At 42.9% G+C, this 23946-nt stretch overlaps 1 protein-coding gene across 28 annotated transcripts in view; it reads right to left on the minus strand.

Annotated features, from left to right (window-relative positions):
* KANSL1L (KAT8 regulatory NSL complex subunit 1 like) overlaps positions 1 to 23935 on the minus strand; it is a 63313-nt gene extending 39378 nt beyond the window's left edge. For 10 of the 28 annotated variants that reach the window (XR_005820928.1, XR_005820923.1, XR_005820921.1 and 7 more), the window contains exons 1-3: positions 23815 to 23922; positions 17707 to 18723; positions 3375 to 3516 (exon numbers count right to left, since the gene is read on the minus strand). Coding sequence is in view for 15 of the 28 variants with exons in the window: in XM_040561065.1 (XP_040416999.1) it covers positions 3375 to 3516; positions 17707 to 18719 (1155 nt within the window). In the remaining 13 variants the exon portion in view is untranslated. Of the gene's footprint in view, positions 1 to 3374; positions 3517 to 17706; positions 18825 to 23814 lie in introns of all 28 variants that reach the window. The other 18 variants (XR_005820918.1, XR_005820916.1, XM_040561055.1 and 15 more) reach the window with 11 other exon arrangements.
* Between the last annotated feature and the right edge of the window lie 11 nt (positions 23936 to 23946).

The following is a 23946-nucleotide window of genomic DNA, read 5'->3' on the forward strand; positions in this document are numbered from 1 at the left end:
TTTGATTTGAAGTTGGTTACAGTCTGCAGCCAATGGATTTCTCTGAGGCATTTTAAAGCACTCTATTTTTCTTATTCTTATCCATGTTCTAAACGAAATGCATCAAGGTTGTTGTTTTATGTAATACAGACTGCTACAAGTCAAAACAAAAGCCTTTTACAATTTAATAATTGATTTTTAAGGTGAGCATTTTTAGAGTTTCATAATTACAGAGGCAACTACCCTACATATTCTAGCAATCTCATTACTTTTCAAGACATTCTGCACAAACACGGTATGAGACATGATCTATCATCTAAAGTACGTCACCTAATAAGATAAATACAGCTTTACATGGTAGGGAAATAACAGTTTCAGAAATGAAAGTAGGAAAAGAACACCCCATTTTGCTTTCCACTTCACAGATAAGAAAAACGGAAGTGTAAAATACATTTCCAGGTAACATCTCAGTTGATTTAGCAAACTTAAAACATTAAACAAAATACATAAAAAAAAACTTGGAAACAGTTCCTCAAATGTCCTCTTAAATTTTTCATTATCTTAAGCAAATACAGGTAATACTCAGAAAAGGCTACCAAGCCTCTACAGACATATTCCAAAGAGAAAGGATTTACTGACTGTTACTCAGATATCAACCAGATATTGAAAGAATGGGATCATTCAATTGCTCTGCCTCAAATTTTTCTTTCTAGTGGGAATATTCCACTAAAAGCAAGGGAAAACTGTCACTATGTGAACACAAGGAACCCCTGTAAGATGGTGGGACAGACTTCACCTAGGTTGTGGAAAATCAAGGGTCCTGTAGTTCTACTTGTGCCTTGCCTTCTGCCTCAGCAGCAGCTTGCCCTAAAACACGAAAGCAATTCTCAAAGAGCCTTCAAAGATGAGACCAGGAGAAAACAATAAATTGTCCAGTCCTCCTCGTGCCTCTAACTTATTCCTCTGTTTAAGCTGTAACTGCAAGCCTGACAACAAAATACTTCAAAAATAAACTCAGGTGCTTCAAAACTTGCTTCCGTGTCCAAAAGGCCCACAGAGATTCTGGATTTCCACCAGGTCAACACAAGATTTTCCACATTTGCTATTAGGCAGTAGCTCACCATCGGTGCTTTTCAATTTCTGGCAGATGGAAATGAAGCCAGACAGTATCATACTCTAATCTGTAGGCCACAGCAGTTACAAAGTGGGCAGTACGTTCAAGGAAGTTCAAGTATAGTTCTAATTTTTATGTGCCACAACAGGAGGACAAGCCAGCTCAACAGCTTTAGAAAGTAAGGCAGCAAAAAGATCCCAGGTCTTGATCATGGGAAGAGGCTAAAAACAATCCATAAATGTCTAAAACAAATTCTGAAATCAGAAGCTCACAGGAAAAGCACTCAAAAGAGGGAACCCCCCACACCCACCTCTTTCCATTGAAATTTTATTTTTTGAAGTTGTGGAATCCTGCTGACAAGCATGGAAAGAGGGAAGTGGAAAAGGAAGGAGGAGTAAATTGAAAAATATGAAAAGGAATAGACAGAATAGGCAAAAAAGAGGAAGACAAAAGGATTAGAAGACTAACCTTGATTATAGAGGAATTACAAGTCAAACTGGTTACAACCAGTATGTTTTGGCAATCAACTTCCCCTGCCCGCTTCCCCCAAAATTAAATCAAATTCTTTTGTTTGGCAGATAAGCAGTTTTTAAATGGACCAACTCTCAAAGATCCAAAGCTTCTACTGCTGTGTGCACGGGGATGCAGAAGACACAATGCATCAGGCCAAAAAACTGCCCACAAGTTAACCATCTCCCTTCCTGTTGTGCCTGAAGTCATTGTTCACTGGCTATGAATCACATTTTTTTCCACTCAAAACATACAGAAAGCACTTTGAAACCACTAAAAAGCATACAAGCTCGAACAATATCGTGTAACTACTCTGCAGCCACTAAATGAAAACAAAGAGCTCTTCTATCAGCCCGCACGTCCTTCCATAGCCGCTGCACTGGTATGCTACAAACGCGCATACAGAACGACCAGAGCCAAAGAAAATACACATCCACCTTCACCGTGGGACACAAAGCCAAACGCTGAACACCACAGCTGGTGAAAGGGGCATGAAGTTTGCAAAAAGGAATGTCACTAAAGATCTCCACAAGGAAGATGACTAGGCTGCGAGCCAACATGCCACCTAATGCGAAGAAAATGCATGACTGAAAGAACGCTCTTTCCCTCATTTCTCTGCTATTTCTTTCTCCCTGTTCTGCAGCTCATGAGATCTATGCCACCTGAAAGTGTGATAGGTTTGGGGCATATCAGGCTGCATGTATCTGTCACGTATCTGGTATTTAGCATATCTAGCTTATATCTGGTATTTAGGACAACATTAAAATAGGGACATTCTCAGCATTCAGCAAAATACAAAATCTCCTTTTCACTTCTATTTTAAAGAAAAACCTAACTGGGGAAAAGTTGTGACTGGGAGAGACAAAGCTGGATATGAAAAGAAGGCCTGTGAGGGCTATGGCAGAGGGAATAATTCTTCTTTATGCGATCAGAAGGAAACACTCTCTAGCATGATTTCCCTCTCCTTTTTCCTCCCTCCAAGTCCCATGTTCAGCCACGTAAAACGTAAAGCATCTCCTGGCTCCTCTCCACCTGTGTTTATCTGACCCCAGGACACATCACACAACTTACATGAGGTTTGTCAATGAGCCCTTCTCCAAAACCTGCTACGATCACACCAACAGAATGATCACAGGCTTAGGCTTCTTGCTCAGGAGACTGACCTGGACAAGCCATTAAATTGATAGATAGATAGATTAATAATGTTTTAGGAATGTGACTTTACCACTGTCTAGCCAGTTCGATTTACAAAGGCCAGTACATGAGTTATACACTTTGGAATTTTAGTAATAATTAATCCTTGACCTGTTCAAAGTGCTGTACAAACATTAACTAACTAATCCTCAGAATAAACACGCACTGTAAATAACAAAAAAAGCCCCCCAAACCTCACAACATGAAAATGAATAGCCAACCACCCCTCCTAAAAGCTAAATCTTGCCTCTCTACTGAGTGGAAAATAGCGTGATAAATGAAGTACCTTGTGCCAGGACCCTCAAAGTCACTAACAAAGTCTCTGACTATCACAGATAGGAAGGTTCCTGACTCCCAGACCTGTACTGATGCCTCTAGGGTACAACACTTTTCAACTCCTGATGTCTTTGTCATTAACCTTTGTGTGCAACAGTCCACTCAGATACAAGAACTCCAGGGCAAAACAAACAACAGCAACAACAACGAGGAACCAAAGAAATAAATATTACAAGAAACACTGTCAAAAAAAAAAAAAAAAAAGATTGGAAAAGCCCAGTTATGAGCTTACAGACAATACCTTGGTGGCACGTATTTGCCTGTGAAGGTCAGTTAGTTGTTGGATTTTGTATTCTAGTTCTGAAATCTGGGCTTGAAGCCATGTCCAACGGCTGCCAATTCTAGCTCTGTCTGCAAGCCACTTCCATTCAGAAGTATAGCTGCTGTGAAGACAAAATGCTGGTTAGTCCAAAAATAAAGATAACCACATTTGCACAAGAACATTTTTGACAGCTGCTGTGCCTCATGTTGCAAGCATCTCAGTTGCTTTCAGAAAATATCTGATTATACCCATCCAGTTTCACATCAGCTTATTTCTGTAACTACAGAACTTGCCCAAACCAGTACCATCAACATTCGCTAACTATTCCCAGGCTAGGCTACTTTTCTGTTCGATATTACAAACCCAGAGCTGGAGAAACTACCCAACTATGTTAGTTAATGCAGATTACAGATTTGTGAAGAATTCCAGCCACTCCACCAGCCAGCATCCAAATTCTTCCAGCACACTTCCTCCCACAAACTTCCATGAATATCAGTTGCTAACAACTGCAATCTACTAAGACATCATCCAGCAATGACCAGTGAGCTATCATGTCACTGGCCAAGAATGCTACCAAGTAGTTTAGCTTTCTTTCATTCAAGTTGTTTTATAAACATAGCTGGGTAAGTGTAGTATAGATAGGTCAAAATAAAGGCTCTTGCTGCAGTTTACAAATAGGCGTATTTTTAACAAAGGATATGTCTCCAGGTACTTGACATTATGATTAGCTTAACTTCATTATGCTAAATTTGCTACTGCAATCAGCAAGCTTTACTCAACCTACATATTAAGCAAATGAATGGCATATGGTACCACTCAACAAATCATTTTAACGGTCGGATAAATTTAAGGAACAGAGATAATACAACAGTATTTCTACATGCATCTTCCACCACTACCCTACCATTAACCAAGCTCATTTATTTTAAGAAAATGACTGGCATTTTTTTTTCCCTACCGAGGTTGTCAAATAGTTTGCCACAACTAATTTAAAATAATAGTAAAAATAAAAATAAATAAATAAAAATAAATAAATAAAATAAAACCAAACTTCTGGAAAAGAAGTGCTTTTGTTCCAACAAGTTATTGGGAGAAACTACTGGATCGGAACAACCCTGCATAACACTGCACCGTCAGTTTTGCACAGGCAGAATTTGTGATCCCTCGTTCCCCTGGCAATGAAGAATACCAAAGTATCACAAGAGAAAAAAGAAAAGACAGACACCAGCACTTGGAAGCAAACTGGCATAGGAACACTGCACACAAACTGCTGTTTCATGCAGAACTGTGTGCCAACTACCTCAACAATCTCAACAAGGAAAGAAAAGGTAACACAGCACTCTGTAGAAGATGCTAGACATTTCCTGGCATGAACAATCACCAAATTTGAGAATCCTGTTATTTTTTAAGGAAAAGATTATAAAACATAACTCAAAATCTCAGAACGTTCTGTCTACTTTAACTAACATAAAAGGAAAACTAGACACAGTCTCTGGTAGGTTACCTCTAAAATACACCATCTCCCATTTTTACCAGGAATTATCTCCCCGTTTCTGCCAACATATTTTACAACCAACTTAAACTCTCTGCTGCACAGACAAAATGAACATGGGAAATTAGACAGGAGATTGAAACATCCTGTTGAAGTCCAGATTGTGGGTGCAACCACATAAAGATTACCATCAAACAGAACATTCAAAAACTTCAAAAATATGTATGGTAATAAATGTAAATTGTTACTGATTTTATCCTAGGAAAAAAGTAGGAAGTAGGGAAGAAGGAAACCATCTTGTTTTTCTGATGATCCCTTCTTCTTTCTCTTTGCTTTCCCATTACTACTAGCCCTCAGTAAATAACCCTGGTGAATTCTGCTTTAGACAGGGAGAACTTTTCTCTGGGATTGACAGATTTTGCATGTTTGTGCTTCTGGAAGGCATAAAATAACTTGGGGGGAAGGATCTGAATTCCCAGTTGGCCCAAGGTGGAGTTCAATGAAATTGGCTGTTTGAGCAAGTGTGGTGGCTGGAAGAGAACATTTGTCTTGGGACCTAAGGATAGCAAAATGCTAGCCCTAAGGAAAAAGCTGCTTACTGAGGCTGTAACATTTCCCTTAGTTAATTTTAACACAGGAAGTTAAATAGGAATAAAGATGATAGGTGCAAAAAAACTCCACAGAAGCAGGACAATACCCCAAGAAAGGCCAGGTGAAAGAAGGTGGAGCACACTGCCAGAAATACAGCCCAAGCCAGATGCTGCAGTTCTGGGAGAACACTGCTGCTCTAAAGCAGACCACCGAGGGAGGAGCAGAGCAGAAGAGGGGAGAGAAAAAAAAAAAAAGCAGCCTATACAGCTGGAAAACAAAAAAAGAGGAATGGCAAGGGCTACAGCTGGTCTTATGTATGAAACCAACGTGTCAGTAAGGGAATCCATGCTCAGATAGCTAACCGCAACAGATAACAGAAGAGCAATTAAATTTTGTAACCTTAAGATAAACAAATCCTATCTGTATATTACTGCCTTTCATCTCAAACAAATCCGCTCCAAAGTTGCATCACCAGTTATTTTTCAAAAACGTGTTTGCACAGTTGTTTTTTTTCCTTAAACACAGAATTCAGTCTTGAATTCACTGCATTTGGTGTTAAACCTATTATGTAGATGTTCGCTTCTAAAATACTACGTAGGTATTTCTTAAAGCCTTAAAGTAAGAGTGGTATGCAATTAAATCCTGTTAGTTTAATTACACTGTAATAACGATGTCCTGAGGCTCCCCTGTGAGGAAGTTTCCTCCAGTTCCAAGACCAGGCTCACACCAAAGGAAGCGACTTCAGCTTTTCTTCCCTGCCAGCCCTGGCTGTCCCGTGTTGGTGCCAGCGCAAGCAGCTGGGCAGCCACACGGTGACACAGGCGCAGAATTGCTCATAGTTAATTTTAACCTCAGGAGGAAGGTGAATGAAGCAAGTTAAAGGCTCGATCCCTTCCCTAGTTCTGATGCCCTGCAGACAGACAGACTGGTGCACAAGGGAAGGTGCTGGAGGTGCAAGCCAAGTACCAAGCTGCAAAATTCTGTTCCTATCTCGGTCCCTCGCCCTTTGTTTGAGCTCACATTATTTATTTACCATCTTTGCCTCCAAATGTGTTTCTCTACAAACTATTTAGTAAATCCTGTAACACCTCAGCAAATGATAAAATCTTTATAAGCTACCTTTATGCTCTTACAGAGAGCTGCATGCAAGCAAATATTACAGTAACCCAAGCAATGAAGAATAACAAGCCGCTATCCCAATAAAACAATAAAATATAATTGATGTATATCATATTCCTGGTATGTTGAAGTGTACAGTCTAACATTCACTCAGCAAAGAAATGAGACAACAAGAATTTGCGGGGCAGTTTTTGATGAACAGGAGTAGATGACTGAACACTTTTAACACTAGGATAATTAGTAACTCTGGTGTCCCTCTTTCTTTCGCTTTGTTGGTCTAGGTGGACAAAAAAAGCTGTTTCAAGGTGAAACTCATTACTTCTACAGATCCAGAGAGGGGAAAAAAAATAAAAATAAAAACACAAAAAAGCACCCACCAAGGTTACAAAAAGAACCAGGACTGATGGAAGAAGTCAGATCAGGTGCTACAGCAAAAGCTCCCAGCTCTGGTTCTCTGCTGGGAAGGAGACAAGAAAAGAAGCAGCTGTCTGTCCTGCCTCCTCTGGGCTCCTTTTGCAGAGCATCTCTACTTGGTTTCCGTGCTTTCCCCCTCCTACCTCCTCCACAGGAATTTCAAATTCTGCTGGCAAGTCCATACAAACCATGTTGTATTTCCAACAGTTACTAATGGTCGGTGCTACAGTACAGTGAAACATTTATCAGCAGATAAACTGATTGCTCTTGAGCTGACTCTAGATCTGCAGGTGATCTCCTGCACTACTTCAGGGCCACAAGAATGGGAAGAATATTCATTTTGCACAAACAAACCATTTGAATTTCCCTAGAAAAACATGTTGGAATTGCAGCAGAGGCAAAATCTGTTTCCCGCTGAGATGCTGGCTGGCATTTCTACTGTTTTGGCTGAACTGCAGGAGGTCAGTCCTGCATAACTTGCAAGAGGAAAGAGAAAAAAGAAATGCAAAAGAACAAACCAGCCACAAAGAGCACAGAATGCAGACTAAGTGCGATGAAAATGTAACTAGGGAGCTGTACTGCACGGCCCTGAAGTATGGGAAAGGATTCAAACTGGGATTGACACCAGCACAGGCAGTATGAGTATTTCAAAGCTACTCTCTTCTGCTGAGGCTGAACAGGCAACTGATGAGCACCGATAATGCACTGATGTTACAGCTGGTACTATTACTTGATCTGGAAGTTTTTAGCCATGATCTGTGGACAGAATATAAGGAGGAATACTCCAGGCTACAAATCTGTCCTCCCAGCTCCCTACAACCCCACAGCACTCCTACCTTTCTCCCAAAACAGAGAAACAAGAACAGACCACGCATTTATGTAATCAGACCAACACTGAAGAAATCAAGAGGACTTTGGGAAGCGTCTTCTCCTCCCAGGGCCTCCCTTAAGTTGAGGGTGAGATTTATGTTTTCCAATAGTTAAGATCAGCCTGTCCCAAAGAACAACCCCAGGCTACTTAACCAAGTGCAAAGAGGAACTGCTAGCCAAAATAACAACTGCTGTGCTAGGCACACATTGCTGTTTGGGTCTTGCACAGGTGCTCTGGAAAGCCAATACTTCAGAGCATACAGCTGAATGCAAAGCAAGGTTCTCCACACTTATCTTAAGCTGTGAAAATTAAAAGGAAAGCAAAGCCTTCCAGCCTCCTAATTTCAAGAGGGAACACTTAGCATGCCCCTACCATGACATGCCTGCAGGGACAATGACAGGATGCTTCCTACCGCACAGGAAAGGAGGATGCTTGCGGCAGACCCACAGCAAGACTCCAGAACACAGGTTTGCCAACTCGAAACACAGGCTCCTCCCAAAAGCTTTGTTTCAAAGAACGTCAAAATTGTCATGTTACGACATTCTTCAACAAGGACGAGCAGGGAAGGAAGGCATTCACGTTGGGTGGATGGGAAAAACTCCAAAATTCTGCAGGAAATGTAAGAACGGCAGCTGCTCCTGACATCCTCTCACACTTACATGCCCACCTCAGTTTCCTAACCCTGTGGTTTTTGCTCTCTCTGCCGTGCTGGGTCCCCTTCCATTTAATCCCACATATTTCTGGTATCCAGTTTTCAGATGATTTAGTCCCAAAGCGATGCAGTGATCCTGACCGCGGCCAGCCCTGCTGGTTCATCTCCTCCTCTCGCTGGGATCTCCTGTGCTACCAGAGGCCTATTGCCAACTGTGTGACAATGAAGTATTTGGGAGCAAGGATCAGCTCATAAACTACAGACTAATTACTCTCAGGATAAAAAGCTCATCACCTGTCTTGTGAGGAGTCACTGTAAACAACAGCAGAACTTTACTATTCTGATGAAGGACTCGAGTCTGGAAATTGAGAAGTGTATAATCAGAAAACTCTCCCGATCTTTAAATCCTATCCAGACATGGTATGACTCATACTGAAATTCATGATACTTAACACACGCTGGAAAAAAAAAAAAAAAATCACACATCCCCCGGTTGTCTCGGGAAGCTCACTCAATCGTATGAAAACACCAAAGAGTTCACATCCACCCCGTGGCACTGTCTCACCCCAGCTTAACAGCACGCTAGCTTTGTGTGGTCCCACAGGAGCTGAGCCACGAGCCTGTGAATGTCCTGAACTGGCCCTAATTTTACACCAGCATTACAGGCAGCTTGCCTGGGACTACACGTGGCAATGCTCAGAAAGCAGCTGGCTTGGATACGAGCGTTTTTGCAAGGCATTAAGGTGAGCACGGGGCTTCTGACAGCACAGCAGTGAAATTCATCAGGGCTACTTTTCTTCTCTCTCCAGACACTGCCAGTCAACAAGAGTTAACCTGCGAAAACCAGGAGATGGTATCATATAAAAAAAATGCTTAAATTAGGTGAATTCAGACATGTAGTGAATGTACTCTAGACAATCTTATCTAGATTTTACTCATGAGATAAAAATGCCCACTCCCACCAAAAACTTCCAATCCTCGTAATGGCTAAACAAACATGTCCAACTATGAAATGACCCGTAAATGCTTTCTCAAGGACTAATTCTTCCAGCACGCCTACTCAGTGTTTGTTTTCAGAATTAACTAACTTCAGTTGCTGTTGAAGTATTAATTCCCCTGGACTGGTTAACTGTTAAATCCATAATAAGGACATGAAAGAAAAATCAGAGCGCTGCCTCATGAGCTCAACCTCTTCCATGCATCCCAGAGTGAAAACAAGATTAAAACAAACTGCAGCTAGTATCATCCTCTGGCATCGCACCACACAACAGAACACTGCTTATTTACTCTGACAGTCACCACAGACCAAACACGGAGAGCAATATGCCACCGTTTTGCGCTAACGGGCACCAAACCAAACTACACACTTAAAAACCCCTCATGGGTTGAGAGAGGCTCTCTGGTACACAGAGTTATGCTGAGACCTCAGCAAAGGTCTGCAGTCGGGCTTGCTGTCTTCTTTGGCATTCACCAGGAGTTTTTACCTGGCAGAGATTTCCCTCCGAAACACTACCCGGCCTCCCAGCAGATGGGTTACAGCTCTCCCTATCGTCTACAGACATCAGCAACTGCTTATCGCAACAATTCCTGGCGCCCACCATCTCTTGTCTTCCCAAACTGGCAAACTTTATCCAGCTGAATATTTGTGCTGAGCCAGCAGGCCTGAGGAATTTAGGCACTAATACCTCAAATTATCAACCATAGCTGTGGGTTTCCCTAGAAAAGAAAATTCATGATACAGAGTTAGAGTGGGGAAAAAAATAAGCGGCAACACAGTAAGATTTTTACGTTTTCCACAAATAAGTTTAGAAGGGAAAGTGAGAAGGGGAAAAGCAAAGGGAGAAATCAGTATTTGGGGAAAAAAACACAACTGTAGGATAACTGAAAATATAAAGAGAAAAAAGGAGTTTCTGTGCACGGATATCCTAGAAAAGGAGAAATTACATCTTCTAATCCAAGGAGATGCTACAGCCAGTATTTTCCAGCTACAGGGCTCCTGCACCGAATCATACGATTACTATAGCTCTTATACAGAGACTGAATCGTCACACTTGCACTGAACTGTTAGTTTAGGGCTGAACGAAAGAAATACATTCAGCTTCTTAAAACAGTTATCTGTTACGGTGCTGAACTCCGACAGCTGACTTCATGAACTGGTAGGTGCTTTTCACCTTCAGTTCTCTTTACGTAATTCTTCACAGATGTTAATGATAAAAGGCCAAACTGGCTGGTGGAGGTAGGGTCAGTTAGAATATTAACCACCCGAGAAGTAAAAACCTGCAAAAGGTAAACAGCCAGCACCATTTCACCTTTTAATAAAATAAAATAAAATAAAAACACCTGCAAAATGCTTAGCCATGAATGCCATTTGCTCAAAATATTTCGGAATGAGTTTTTAAGTTTCCATGGGCTGCTCCAGCACGCCAGCTTCTTCCACTTAACTTTTGCATGGTACAGATCAGATCAACAGAGCATAGAAGCAGGTAGTGCTAACACGCATAGGAAAAAATAAAATTAAAAAAAAACAACTCAGGAACACCAGGGCTGCCTGGAATCAGGCTTTTTTTCTCATCTTTGAAACGGCACAACATCAATAGGCTAACAACAACACACCAGGAACACAAGCCTAGAAATTCCCTGTAAGTATTACACAACTGCCCTTGAAAAAAGACATCAAGGAAGCAGTGCTACGTTTGCATCCCACGATCAACATAAAATAAGATAGAGCTTACAATATAATCCTTTAAAGACAAGTACATTGGCACATTATTGCAGCATGCAGGCAGAGTATCAATGCTCCTTTGCAACCTCAGAAGTTTGTCCCCAAATCTGCACTTATATTCTTCTGGAGGCAGGTGTGGCAGTGCCGTGACATCTCACTCCAGCTTCCAACTGGCCTCACTCTGGCTGTACGGAGCGCCAGGGGCTGCAGGGGCAAGGGACGGACAGAAGGACGAATATGTGTTTGGACAGTTGCAACCTTCTTGGTTTGTGGGTTTGGTAGGATCCTGGGGTGGAGGCCTACTGAATTTCATGGTTACACTGTGTGCCCCTGCTGGCTGGGAGGAAGCGCAGGTTACGATGCACGTGCTTCAGTTCGCATTTCTTTTAATGCCAGAGTTGATAATTAGAAGTTTGTTAATTGGGAAGTCATTAATTTAAATTCCCCAACACAAGGCCCACAGCAGCTAGGTAGAATGTTGGGATGAAAATAAAATAATTTACAGCGATTTCAGTTTCAATAAAAAAGAGCATAGGTCAATATATTTAAATCTGAGACCTAAAGTTACATTCCTAACCCATATTTAGCTGTATGAATGAAACCCTGTTACAGGAGAGCATTCCTATTTTGGGAAGCCTTTATGCACACTTTTTATTTCATGTGAAACGGAAAGCATTTAAAAGATTTCCTGTATCGGGGCCCACAAACACTGATTTTCAAAGGCGCTGGATGTATCCCTTTGAAGTCGATTCTTCTGAAATCAACGTTATCTGCAAACTGAAATCACAATGCCCTCGCTCCATAAGATGTAACAGAGACAGTTCACCGTTGATCGTAAACAAATCTTGCCATTAAAACAAGCACATTTCACAGCTTAGCAACAGAAGAAATGCTCACTGTAAAACCCTGATTAATCAGCAGTTCACATAGAGCACCAAACTCTTCTTGATCTACCATTTAATTAAGCGCGTGAGGATATCATGTACATACATGTGTCTGCTTATTAGAGTCTCTGCTCTACTATGCCGTGTTGACTGTGTATTAAGTCGTCATTCAGAAGAGCACTGCCAAGTTTTTATTTAATATGCATTCAGCACTTATTTAGCTCAAAAGCTTTGACATTCCCAGCCCTGAGATTCCCTTGCATGTTACAACTTGTCAAACTTGCTGCCTTTCATTACAACCATTCAGCCTGCTTTCAGCAGCTGCAGAAATATTAAGGTAATTACAGGTTCGAAATCAGGATCCTCATTCACAAGAGCATTACTCTGGTATTGCAAGAAGGAAGTCTTGCACAAAATCAAGTTGCTATTGCCGTACATCAGATTTCTAAAGAAAAACAGTAAATGCACGGGCGACCCTAAAGTTGTAAATCCCTCGTATGGAAATCCAACCAAGTGAGGTTAAAATATATTCTGAAATAATACCTGTGCCCCTAGAAAGAAAACAGAAGGTAATAGAAAGCTAGTTTTTCTTTCATTCCCTGGTAACAACTCTCCTCCCACATCCTAGTGACAGGAGCCAAGAATTAAGAGAATGGAATTCGTGAAAAAGCAATGTGTAAAACATTTTGAAATCAGCATATTATTAGCACCTATGAATTTATATGTATTCAAAAGCCCTCACATTAATCTTTTATGCAAATAAGACATTTCCCTGACTTGTAAACTAAAAAGGTCTTAAAAACTGGAAACAATTGGGGTTTTGTGCTTAAGAGAAACGGAGAACAGCATTTAGTGCTGGCAGACTGTCTTCCTCCCCTTCCAAAAACCAGAATCCAGTTCTCTTATCAGGTTTGAAGTGAAATTACAGCTCAGAGTGGAAAATTAGGACCTGATCTTGCAAAAACAAATAGCTTCCCCTTATAACATGGCTCAAAGATGGGCAATGAGCCCCAGCCCTTAAGCAGTGCCTTCTGTCGTGAGGCCTGCAGAAGTGCACTGATGTTCCTCAATTAGCCATGAGAAAAATGCTAGCAAAAATGGAAAATAATCTAGAACAAACAGATGAGATCTGGAGATACCAGTCATAATATTTTCTTCCTTCCTGTATTCTCTCTGCCTTACCGCTCCCCTCCCCGCCAAGTATTTGTACTAAAAGTAGATTTCCAATCTTTTCTCTTTCCAACTAGAAATTAAAGGAAACAAAGAAAAAGCAGGGGGTGGGGGAAGATTTACTATCTCTGCACATTCATTAGAAAAGTTTCCAGGCGCAATGAACCCTGTGGGCATGGAAAAGTACAACAGTGCTACTTCGTCAGGCTTGAGGTTGCTGGAAGATAATCAGTAAAACATGTCTTTCAAAATCAGAGGAAAAGCATGAAAATATTTCAGAAGGAAAAAATCCCACCACATGATGCAAAGGGATTGTATTCAGATGGGGGAAGAGGGCACGGGACTTTTCCCAAGTAGACAGACAGCTACTTGTTTCACAGAAAAATCTATTGTAAGAAGCTTTTCTCTCTAATCAATTAGGTACAGACATTACTGTTTGATGGGGTGAGCAGCTGTGCCTTCAAAGAACCCCAGGGATGGATCTTTTGATTCTGGAAGATCACTCAGGGCATTTGGAAGTACACTGCAAACAACCAGAACCTCCAGCCACATCAGGATCACACAAAACACCTGACTGATACAGAGTTAGCCCAGGAAGGTATGATAGGCAGCTCCCTGAGCAGAGAGATGCTCTTGAAAACACTGCAAACTCACATCCTCCCCCCGGTCACCTTGTTTGCAATCTGGGATCATTTTCTACGGTAAGTCTTCCATGTTCATGAACCATAAACAAAGATCAAAAAGTTCCAAGTAAACTCGGCTGGCGCAGCGTTGTCTATGCTGCATTTTAGCTGGCTGCTGTGAGCTGTGACTTCCTGAGGGAACTGCCTATGCTCAGCTTTCTGATGGCCTTCCTGGGCACTCCATCCACTTTGGTTAACGCGCTGAACATGGAGCTAGCACATAACATCTGTCTTTAAGAAAGCACAGAGAAGCACTACCATATCCCCTACGCAGTGTCCCAGGGAATTTCTTGCCCCAAGGCCAGAACAGTACTAGGAAATGACAAGCTACTGATTAAAGTTTGGTGCAGTGCCTAAGAAACCTTCCGTGAAAGATGTGACAAGTTAAAGAGCTGACACCAGCAGCAAAACGCAAAAATTCCTGAGATGAGCCAACTGTTTCTTCACATTGACAAATACTCAAAAGCCCAAATATGTTTTGATAAAGTTTCTGAAATGGGACAAGATTTTCCAGTCCCTCTAGAAACCAGAGAAGCACTGTAAACTGTCAACTAAAAGAACTGCGCTCACCAGCAGACCGAGAACCTCTTGTGTGAGGACAGCACCGATGCAAGGCCCAAGGGATGAGCGACAGTCTAAGCGCCTTGTAGGGGCTATTTGCAACTGACCAACATGGGTATTGAAATAGATGGATAGAGACAATCTTACTTGAGACACCAAGCATCGAGACACAGCTCAGAAGAGCTTATGTCAACACTCATCGGGCAAAACCCTTTTCAGGGTAACGAGAATGAACAGGTTCAAAACGTTAAAAATAGATCCATTTTTTTTCCTGCCATGAAAAATTTGGGCTGGAATCGGAACTTCTCCGTGCTGATGGGAAACAGCCTGGTCTCAGGTAAACACGGAAGGAGAAGGTCCTCTCTCTCCCCTTACGTTTTGAATTGATACCCCCTCCCACACACACAAAACAAGAATGTAGCAATGACCTATTGCAAATAGCCTCCGACTAGCATGATTATTTGTGAAAGTTAAATGCAATCAGTATAAGGTGATACAGGCAAACCACAAACATTTTCCCCATTTGTCACTGCATTAGTAGAACCTCATAACATCTAGAATGTAACAGAGAGGAGGAGTCTTTCCAGGTGAGAAATAAAAGTCAAAAAGCGAGGCAACGAGCATTCCCTCACCCACATAATCACAGTATTTCTGGAAAGCACTAAGAACCAATTCCCTAGGAGAGAAAGGCATTTCAAAGCAACATAAATCCACTAAGTGGAAGTAAAAATGGATGCTAACTTTTAGGTTTTGTCCTGCTCAAAGACAGCCCAAAGAAACTTCCAAGTGGTAAAGCTCAGGAGAAAAGCAAGGCTCAGCAGCCGCACTGCTGCAAAACTGATGTACCTTTGCCACCCCAGAGGAAAAGTGCAGCCTTTTAGCCAGGCAGATACATCTTGGGAAAGGTGGAGAAGGAAGAAAACCATTCCAAGCTTAAGATAGTGATAAATTCAGATGAGAGACAGCCTGTCCTTGCTGCAATGTTAATTCAAGCATTGGCTCAACCTGTGCACACAGACAAAAGTCTTCAACTTAAATTAGCCAGTGCTTTAACTCTGAGCTTGCGGGTCCAGCAGCACAGTTCAAACACCGGCGATTTTCGCGCTGACAACACAGCAAAGCCTTTGCCAACGCACACTGCTAACCATAGCATCCCTGCTGCTTTACCGGAGGAACATAAAAAGAAGAGGAAAAAGAAAAAAAAAAAAAGAGGTTGCACTAAGTCAGCCTACAGATGATCTACCAAGTCTCCTGCCTCTAAGCAGTGGCCAGATAACAGCCTTGAAACGGGGCAGCGCAGAGCAGCGCTTCTCAAGAATACTCCCTCAGCTTCCAGCAGCTGCAGGTTGGGGATGTCCTGAGCTGGGGTGGTGTCTGTGTATTTAATAAGCCTCTGCATTTTTTTTTGTCAGTGCAACAAAACAAACTGAATAAGCCTTAAGTGGAAAGATAACTTAAGGAATTCGAAAGCTAAAAGAAATAAAGTTAAAGGACTGGCAGAATGAGAAACTGGACTGTCCCTGGCAAGAATAAAAAAGAAAGCCCTTGCACGGAACTTCAGTCCAAGTTTTAGACTATTCACAACCCTCTGAGAATCAGCATTTCTCATCAGTTCTCCCTATTCAGCTCATGTAATCACTAGATAAGAACCCCAGAGGCAGAGCTGGTACTCAGAAGTTCAAACGTATCAGCTAAGAGAAGAATGCTGATTCTCCAGCACCAGGAGCCAACGATGCTGTGTTTGCACTGAAGTATTTCAAAAGAATAATTCTGTGCAGACTCAAACATTTAAGGCGATCATAGCTCAGCTGGCAACTCATTACGCTTTGGTCTTTTTAATATTGTATTTACCACTGACAATATGTAAAAGAAAATGAAAACGCATGTTTATGTTGCAGTTCTTCTACTGTTTTTGAGATCTACAGAGTTTAACAAAATGCAGCAGGGATTTGATACAACTACACTGTATCAAAGCTTTCATTGCTGAAGCTATAACCACACAATAGGGCACAGCTCTCTTCCAAAGGAAGATGAAGTTTCCTTGATTTTTTCTGAACATTAAGCTTTTGAAAAAACTAAGATTTTTTTTTTTAAATACCTGATTTTCCTTCAACACCAGTGTCACTCTTAGTGCTTTCCAGAAACTCCCTAAAAGTCGTCTCCTGTAATAGGAGATCAGCAAATACAAAAACGGTCCTGAGTTCAAGTGCTACAAATGTAGGCAGCAGAAAGTTCCTACCTATCTACTCTCACCATCACATCCTACCAGATCTTAAGACGTGCTCTGTTCTCTTCACCTGTCAGAAGGGGAAAGAAGCTGTCTTCTCACTGCTTTCTACAATTTCTCAACAGCAGATAGTGAGTTAACATTGTAGTAAGGTAAGAAAAAAAGAAAAAAAAGGCTAAAACAATTTAACCATCCACTTCTCTTCCCCATCACCAATTTCCAAAGCTACAATAATTTGTATTGACAGGTTACTTGTCAATTTAATAGACCCAGAGAACTGCAGAATTAGTTAATTACATTAATTTCACTCTAGTACTTCTTGAAAAAGATACCAGCAACAACAAAAACAATCTTGCCAGCTTCAAATTAACAGAACAACCTCATTAAGTAAATTAACATTTTTAATTATAATTCAAAGAACCAAACTTTTTCAATGTGCACCCCCCAAATTCTGGATGGCTTGACATCTGCATTGATGATCATATTTAGTCTTTACCATGTAATAGTGGACTTCAAGATCCTAATGTTGACTAATACTTAATAACTCAGAACACGAATAAAATGATTATTTTTTTTTACTGGCCTAAAGTATCCTTTACTGCACTGCTATCGCTATTTGTTTTGATTTACAGCATCATCGGAGTGTTGAATAATTAGCAGTGCTAATGCAATGCAAACTGACAGGATGCAGTACAAAGTCTAGCTCTACAGACTGCTGAAGTTACTGCTCCGTAGATGCTGCACAGTTCCATGCTCCTACTTCTGGCTGGACCCTGCCAAACCTGGCTCACGTCGGCAGTCCTCCTGCAGGAGGCCTACCTACTGAGTGAGGTTACTCACACCAGAAGGAATTTGCAGGTCTAGCCCCCTCCAGCTTGATTTATAAGCATCAAGCACATGAGTCTAGCAGGAATTTAACACTTACGCTTCCACAGTTGTTCTTACAGTCTGTTCGTCACAGTCTTCATCTGAGCTGCTACACGTTGCATCCGAGTCCAGGTCCTTCTCCACACGAGACAGCAGCCCTCCGGCAGAAAGTGCAAAGCCCCGGATTTCCCCCGGTGCAACACAAACTCCATTCTGCACATCCGCACTGGAACTACTTTCCAAAGTAGTTGCGCTGCTTTCTGGCCAACCTTCCACACACCTGAGGGAGCTACTGCTCGAAAACCTGGTTGTCTCATGGAAAACCTTCATTCTTTGTAACTGATGTTTTACGAAGCATTTCAGCTGCTGATCACAGTGTTTGATAACGTGCTTTGCCAGGAGCATTTGTAAACGTTTCTGAGTCCTTTTGGCGCGGCTGATTTCCTTTTGTTGCTTAGTGACACACTGGAGTAAGCGAGCATACACCTCCTCCGGGGTGCAGCTCAAAATCCCTTCCGAAGGCCCGTGAAGAATTTGGTGTAATAAATCCCCTTTTATTGTTTCAGCGCAGACTCCCAAAGCCCTACCCCAAAACCCATTCTTCTTGTACCATTTACCATTTAAGAGCTGCATTTCTTCTGCATTACTGGATTCGGTCACATTTGAATCCAAAAGTCTTGGCGTTTCTGCCAGATTTGGAGATGCGGTGTCTGGAAAAGCGATCCCTTTGACCTGCTCCTCAGGTCCTGAATGACTGATCTGACCGAGCGATGTGTCAGCACCATTATGTAATGCGCTTCTCATCCTGGAGCGGTCAGGCTCTCCTGATTTCATTGGCTTACCAGTTTTGTTGCTAAATGCAGAATTTGTGCTCATTAACAAGACAGACTGATAGCGCTTGGAGGACGGCGGAGAAGCGAAATGCTGCATGCTGAAGATATCATTCCTGAGGCTGGGCTCAGCAGTGGGGAACCCCAGGACTGAGCAAGTAATCCGTGCGATGGAGTCCTCTCTTATCTTCTCTTCCACTGCTCTGGAATTTTCCATGCACAAAGTTGTATCAGACTCCATAGCTCTAGAGGACAAAGAAGGTGACAAGTGGATACCATGACCTTTTGTTGCTGCCTCTCTGAGGGCTGGTGTCATTATAGCTACTGTAGGTAGTTTACAGCAAACCTGAAAACAACACGGGCCATGTAAATTTTCTCATTTTCATGACACGATACAAATACAACAACTCGGTCAGGCACTTCAGTCTTTCAACACTTAAACATTATTTAAATATGTCATAAAAAGGACATTATCTAAAGAACATGCACAGACTACGCCCTCCCATGAGGCAAACAAGCACACTCGAGTTTTAATTTATTTCACGCAGAGGTTGTCCCATGTGCAATAAAAGCCTCCACCTCGCAGGGGAGTAAGTGTTCACACCTCATCGCATTTCTGATCCTATCAGTCTTAGAAATAAGCCTCTCAGAGTTCATGACTGTCATCTAACCTTGGTTAAACTCAAAACATGACCAAAAGCTGTAGGGCTAGAAGGATGCATTTTAAAATGAGCACGCGTGTGTGTATGTAGATGCACAAACGCAGACACAGATGCACATCTACATATTCCCAACCCAGAACTCTGGTGGGATTTTGTTTTAATCTGCTCTGGAGATAAGTACTTTAAGTTGCATTTGGTCTTCATTCAAGGTGGGTTTTTTTTATACTTTAAATGAGTCAACAACAGTATGACAGAAACAGGAGAATGGGAGATATGCAGCTACCTATTACAAGTGCAGCTAAGCAGAACACCTACCACATGATGAAATACTCTGAAATAAACTCAGAGACACTACTAGGAGAAACGTATTCAAAGTCAATTTACGTATAGCAAGTATTTGATTATTTAATTATATACACTCACAGAACACTTAAGGAACTAGTCATCAAGGCTAGTGCTCTAAAACCAGGGAAGTGTGAGTTCTGAATGTTTCCTAAAATCCTTCCCCTGCCTTTGTATCCCGTTTTTTACTCATCAGGCACTGTTTGTTTAACACAAACCCAACACTCCTCGATATCCCCTGGAGTAAAAACAATCAGCTCTCCTACAACGACTCTTTTGCCTGTGGCTTGTCATAGCTTAGATCAAGGGTTCCCAAACTTTTGGGATGGAAAGACCAGGGTAAACCTTCACCACTTCTTGTTACCGGCTATTCCGACATGCCCCATTTTATCATTCCACAGCCTGCAGCGCAGGAATCATTGTCTTATACCCTACTTTCAACTCCGTTTAGGAGATGGTTAAATAAACACAAAGGAAGGTTGAACTAAGCCTGGCCTGCAGAAGCCTGGACAGCAAGCTACTGTCTGTTCTTCGTTAAGAAGCTAGAGGCAAAACCAGAAACAAGAGCAGGGTGGCAAAAGTGAGTGTAGCGCAGTAACTTCACCGTAAATTCTCTGATTAACCTGAAAAGCAGTTAGGAGCTCAGCCGTTAAGTTTTCACCTCTGTACAGCTCCTACTCAGCATCACCGGGACCAGGTTCAGCAGCCCTCACGCTAACCCTAAACAACAGTACTAAAAAAACCCACCCACAGGATTTTAACTTTCACTCTCCCTAGCAGTGAGCTGTTCAGAGTAAGAGCCCCGTGACTGGGACCTGACAAGGACACTCCAGTGACGCTGAGATGCTCTCTGGATCAGGCTGGCTGACAGCTCTGTGTCCTTCTACCCCTGTAGGAACTAACAGGCACAATTATTTTAGCTTGGGGGGCTTTTTTTTTTTTTTTCCTCCTTTAGGGGAAAGATGGAAAGAAAAGGAAAATTGAAGTAGCTTCAAATTAAACCCCTAACATTGAACTGAAGAGCACCAGACAAGCCACCAATTATCAGTTTCTGACAAAAGATGGTTAAGCTAAAACACAACTAAAAAGTAAACGCTTTCAAAGAGAAAAATCTCCCACCTAACCCCTCACCCAGGAACTTACAAACTTCACACAACGTTTCTGCCCTGAAGACAGCTGTGTGAGACACTTCACGTGTGTTCCTCTAATTTCAGCGACATCAAAGACTTTATAAAAGCTGGTACTATCCCAGACTCCAGCCCCTGGCGTTTCTCCAAGAAGTTCACACACAAACACACAAAATGTCATTGGCACACCAGCAAAACTAACTACGAGCTGCAAAAAAAATTAAAAACAAACTTTAGTACAAGCACTTGGCTGCACAGAAATTGTACAATTTTCATGTTGACACATTTTATTTCATTTTGGCAGAAAGCAGCAAAAAATAATCTCACTCCACCCTTATTGGAACTGAGTTTTCAGAGCCAAACCTATTACCTTCTGGGAGGAAAAAAAAAAAAAAAAAAAAAGCAAGGGGAGGGAGGGCAAGTAGTGTAATACAGTACTGAGGAAAAGTCTGTGTTGTCATTCTGGAAAAAGCTTTTTTGTCACAGGTAAACCATTTCAAGGATTTTTTCCATTGTGTTCTACCTGCATTTCTGCTGTGCTGATGTTGAAACCTCCACACTAAACTGGCAAATGTTTTGCTTTTTGACTGTGTAATATATATTTCACTTGAAAGACTAAAAAGTATTGTAAAAAGGAAAGCTGATGTAAAATAAGGGGAAGGGAAGAAACAAGTACCAGATACGCACAGGATAGCAACTGATGTTTCAAGTGACTTTATGCTTATCCTCCGTAATGCCTTAATTACCCAGCAGGATATAGCCTGGGATTGCAGTTTGCCCTGACCCACACCCTGCTGCCTTCTCTCACCACTGAGCATGACAACTACCAACCCCTAATCCCGCAGCTACCCCTGTTTTTCTGCTGCTGCCCTCCACCGTGCCAGCTCTTCTTACTCCTTACCGGACGTTTCACTCTTACACCCTTCTCTACCCACCTTACCTCACCATAATTTGTCCGACTGCTGAATCTAATGTCTTCATGTAGGCCAGCAGTAGCACCCTATTAAAAAACAACAAGAGCAAGCCTGGCTGCATGCAAGCTGGCATTCCCTTCCCAGCCTGCAGCTTGTTTATACTCCTCTCGCTTTTTGACTCTTTCCCCCCTTGCATAACAATATCACTTACGTTACACAACACTACAGACAATATGCTGGGGGACTTTTGCTTGGGAGGGGTGTTGGTTTGTCTCTTCGTGATTTTTGTCATCTTTTTTAAAACTTCCACTTGTGGGAGGGTTTGTAAGGCTCCTCTATTATTTTTTTGGCTTTCAAATTTAGGTGTCTACTCTGCCCACAAATTACATTTCAAACAAATATAACTAACTTGTCTCCAGTTTATTTACAGATTAACTGTATTTTAGATAGAGGAACTTCCAATGTTTACTCCTTTAGAAAACATTCCGAAAGCAAAGCAAAGTCACCAGCAGATGACAGCATCTGCTGAAATACCCCACATTGTTCAGTAAGAGTGTACAAAAATAATCTATTTCCAACTGACAAGAGCTGCGTTATAGCCCCTTAGATACCACCTGCAACAGAACTGGCAATACCTGGTTTCCTACAGCGTTGAGCTGTTTGTCCCATAACCCCTAGTTGCTCTCAGCCCGCCTCTCCGATTATCACCAGACAAAAATAAAGCGCTGCTCTGGCAGACAGGCGCTACTGCGGCGCTTCTTGGCTGGCTGGGACCGCCAGCCGCCACTAAGCGGAGCGCGGGCAGCTTCTCCACGGCATCCATCCACGCGGGTCTACGTTACCTCGCCCTCCCGATTTTCACCAGAGGAACGGGATCATAATGATTACTAAGAATAGAGGGAACAGCTCACAGCATAGTCTGCGCTTTCTGATAGAACAGTTGGCAGCAATGGCCACAAAGGAGGTACAGGTCCCACCGGGTATGTCCTGGTTAGGAGTATGAAAGAAAAAGGGAAGAAGTCCATATTTAGCATGCCTGGGGCTGTTCTTTCAGAAAAGAAATCGTCTTGATAGGCAGCCTTTGTTTTCAGTTCAAGAGCAGCCCCGTTACTCATGACGAGTATTTAAGCATTTTAGTATTTTGTTCTATTAATAGATTGAAAAAACAAACCCAACGGGATTATGCGGGGAGTCTCAGCTTTCAGCAGCGCTCACCGTGCAGTCCATACCATAGAGATAAAACTACAAACCCTGGGGTTTTGCACTCCCCAGGAGATACAAGCATAAATCTCTCCTCTGTGGAAAAAAAAAAACGAAACACCGCCACACACCTACAAAGGATCTCTCTTTGAACAGCAAGAATGGAATTTAGGACAGACCACCCAAACAGTTCTAATCATAAAAAACATCAAAAAGGACATACTTCAAGTGGAACTCATTAGTATTCATTTATGATAAAACCCATGACTCAAAATCTCCTCACAGGGTTGTTTTTTTCCCTGCTCACCAGTGCTGCTGCACAGAGGATAATTTCCAAGTTTATTACCGCGCCATCAACTAATTCCTGCTCAGTCTGCAGTACCATATATTCGGAGCATAGCATCTGAAGTCATTTTTAATGTATGCTACTAATAGAGATAACATTCGTATTACTTTTAGATCCACTGCAAGGTCCATACCGACAGCCCAGCCATCCTGTGAAGTTGTGGCTTTGGGGAGGGACATAAAAAATGGGCTTAGACGAGACCGGTGCCACTCTTAGACACAAGGTATGGTGACGGGAGTTAAGGTCCCCACCGCTGAGGGGGTATCACTGACGGGGAGTTAAGGCCCCCAACACAGAGGGGGTGTCACCGACGGGGAGTTAAGGTCCCCAGCACTGAGGGGTGTCACTGACGGGGCGTTAAGGTCTCCAGCACTGAGGGGTGTCACTGACGGGGAACTAAGGTCCCCAACACAGACGGGGTGTCACTGACGGGGAGGAACGGATTAACACCGCGACGGGGCTGAGGCACGGCGCTGAGAGGGCTGAGGCGGGGCCCCTCCCGCCCAAGCCTCGCGCCAACCCCCGCCCCCTCCCGAACCGTTACCCCCTCCCGCCCCGCCCCCACCCAGCCCCCCTCGCGCATGCGCGCCAGCGCCGCGGGACCCAACCGCCGCCGGGCCGCGGTTGCCCCCGTCCCCCCCCCCCCCCCCCCCCCCCCCCCCCGCGCCCCGTCCCCCCTCCCCTCGCCCTGCTCCCCCTCCCCTCCCCTCCCCTCCCGCGCCGCTCCCCGCCGCCCCGAGCTTGCCTCCGCCCGCCGGCTCCTCCAGCAGCAGCGGCGCCGCCGCCTCCGGCCCGCGCGGCGCGGCCGCAGTGCCGCGGTTGAACAGTCCGCGCCCAGCTAAAGCGCGCCGCGCCCCGGGGGCGGGGCCTACAGGGG

This window comes from Cygnus olor, chromosome 6 (assembly GCF_009769625.2).
Source record: "Cygnus olor isolate bCygOlo1 chromosome 6, bCygOlo1.pri.v2, whole genome shotgun sequence".
NCBI lineage: Eukaryota > Metazoa > Chordata > Aves > Anseriformes > Anatidae > Cygnus > Cygnus olor.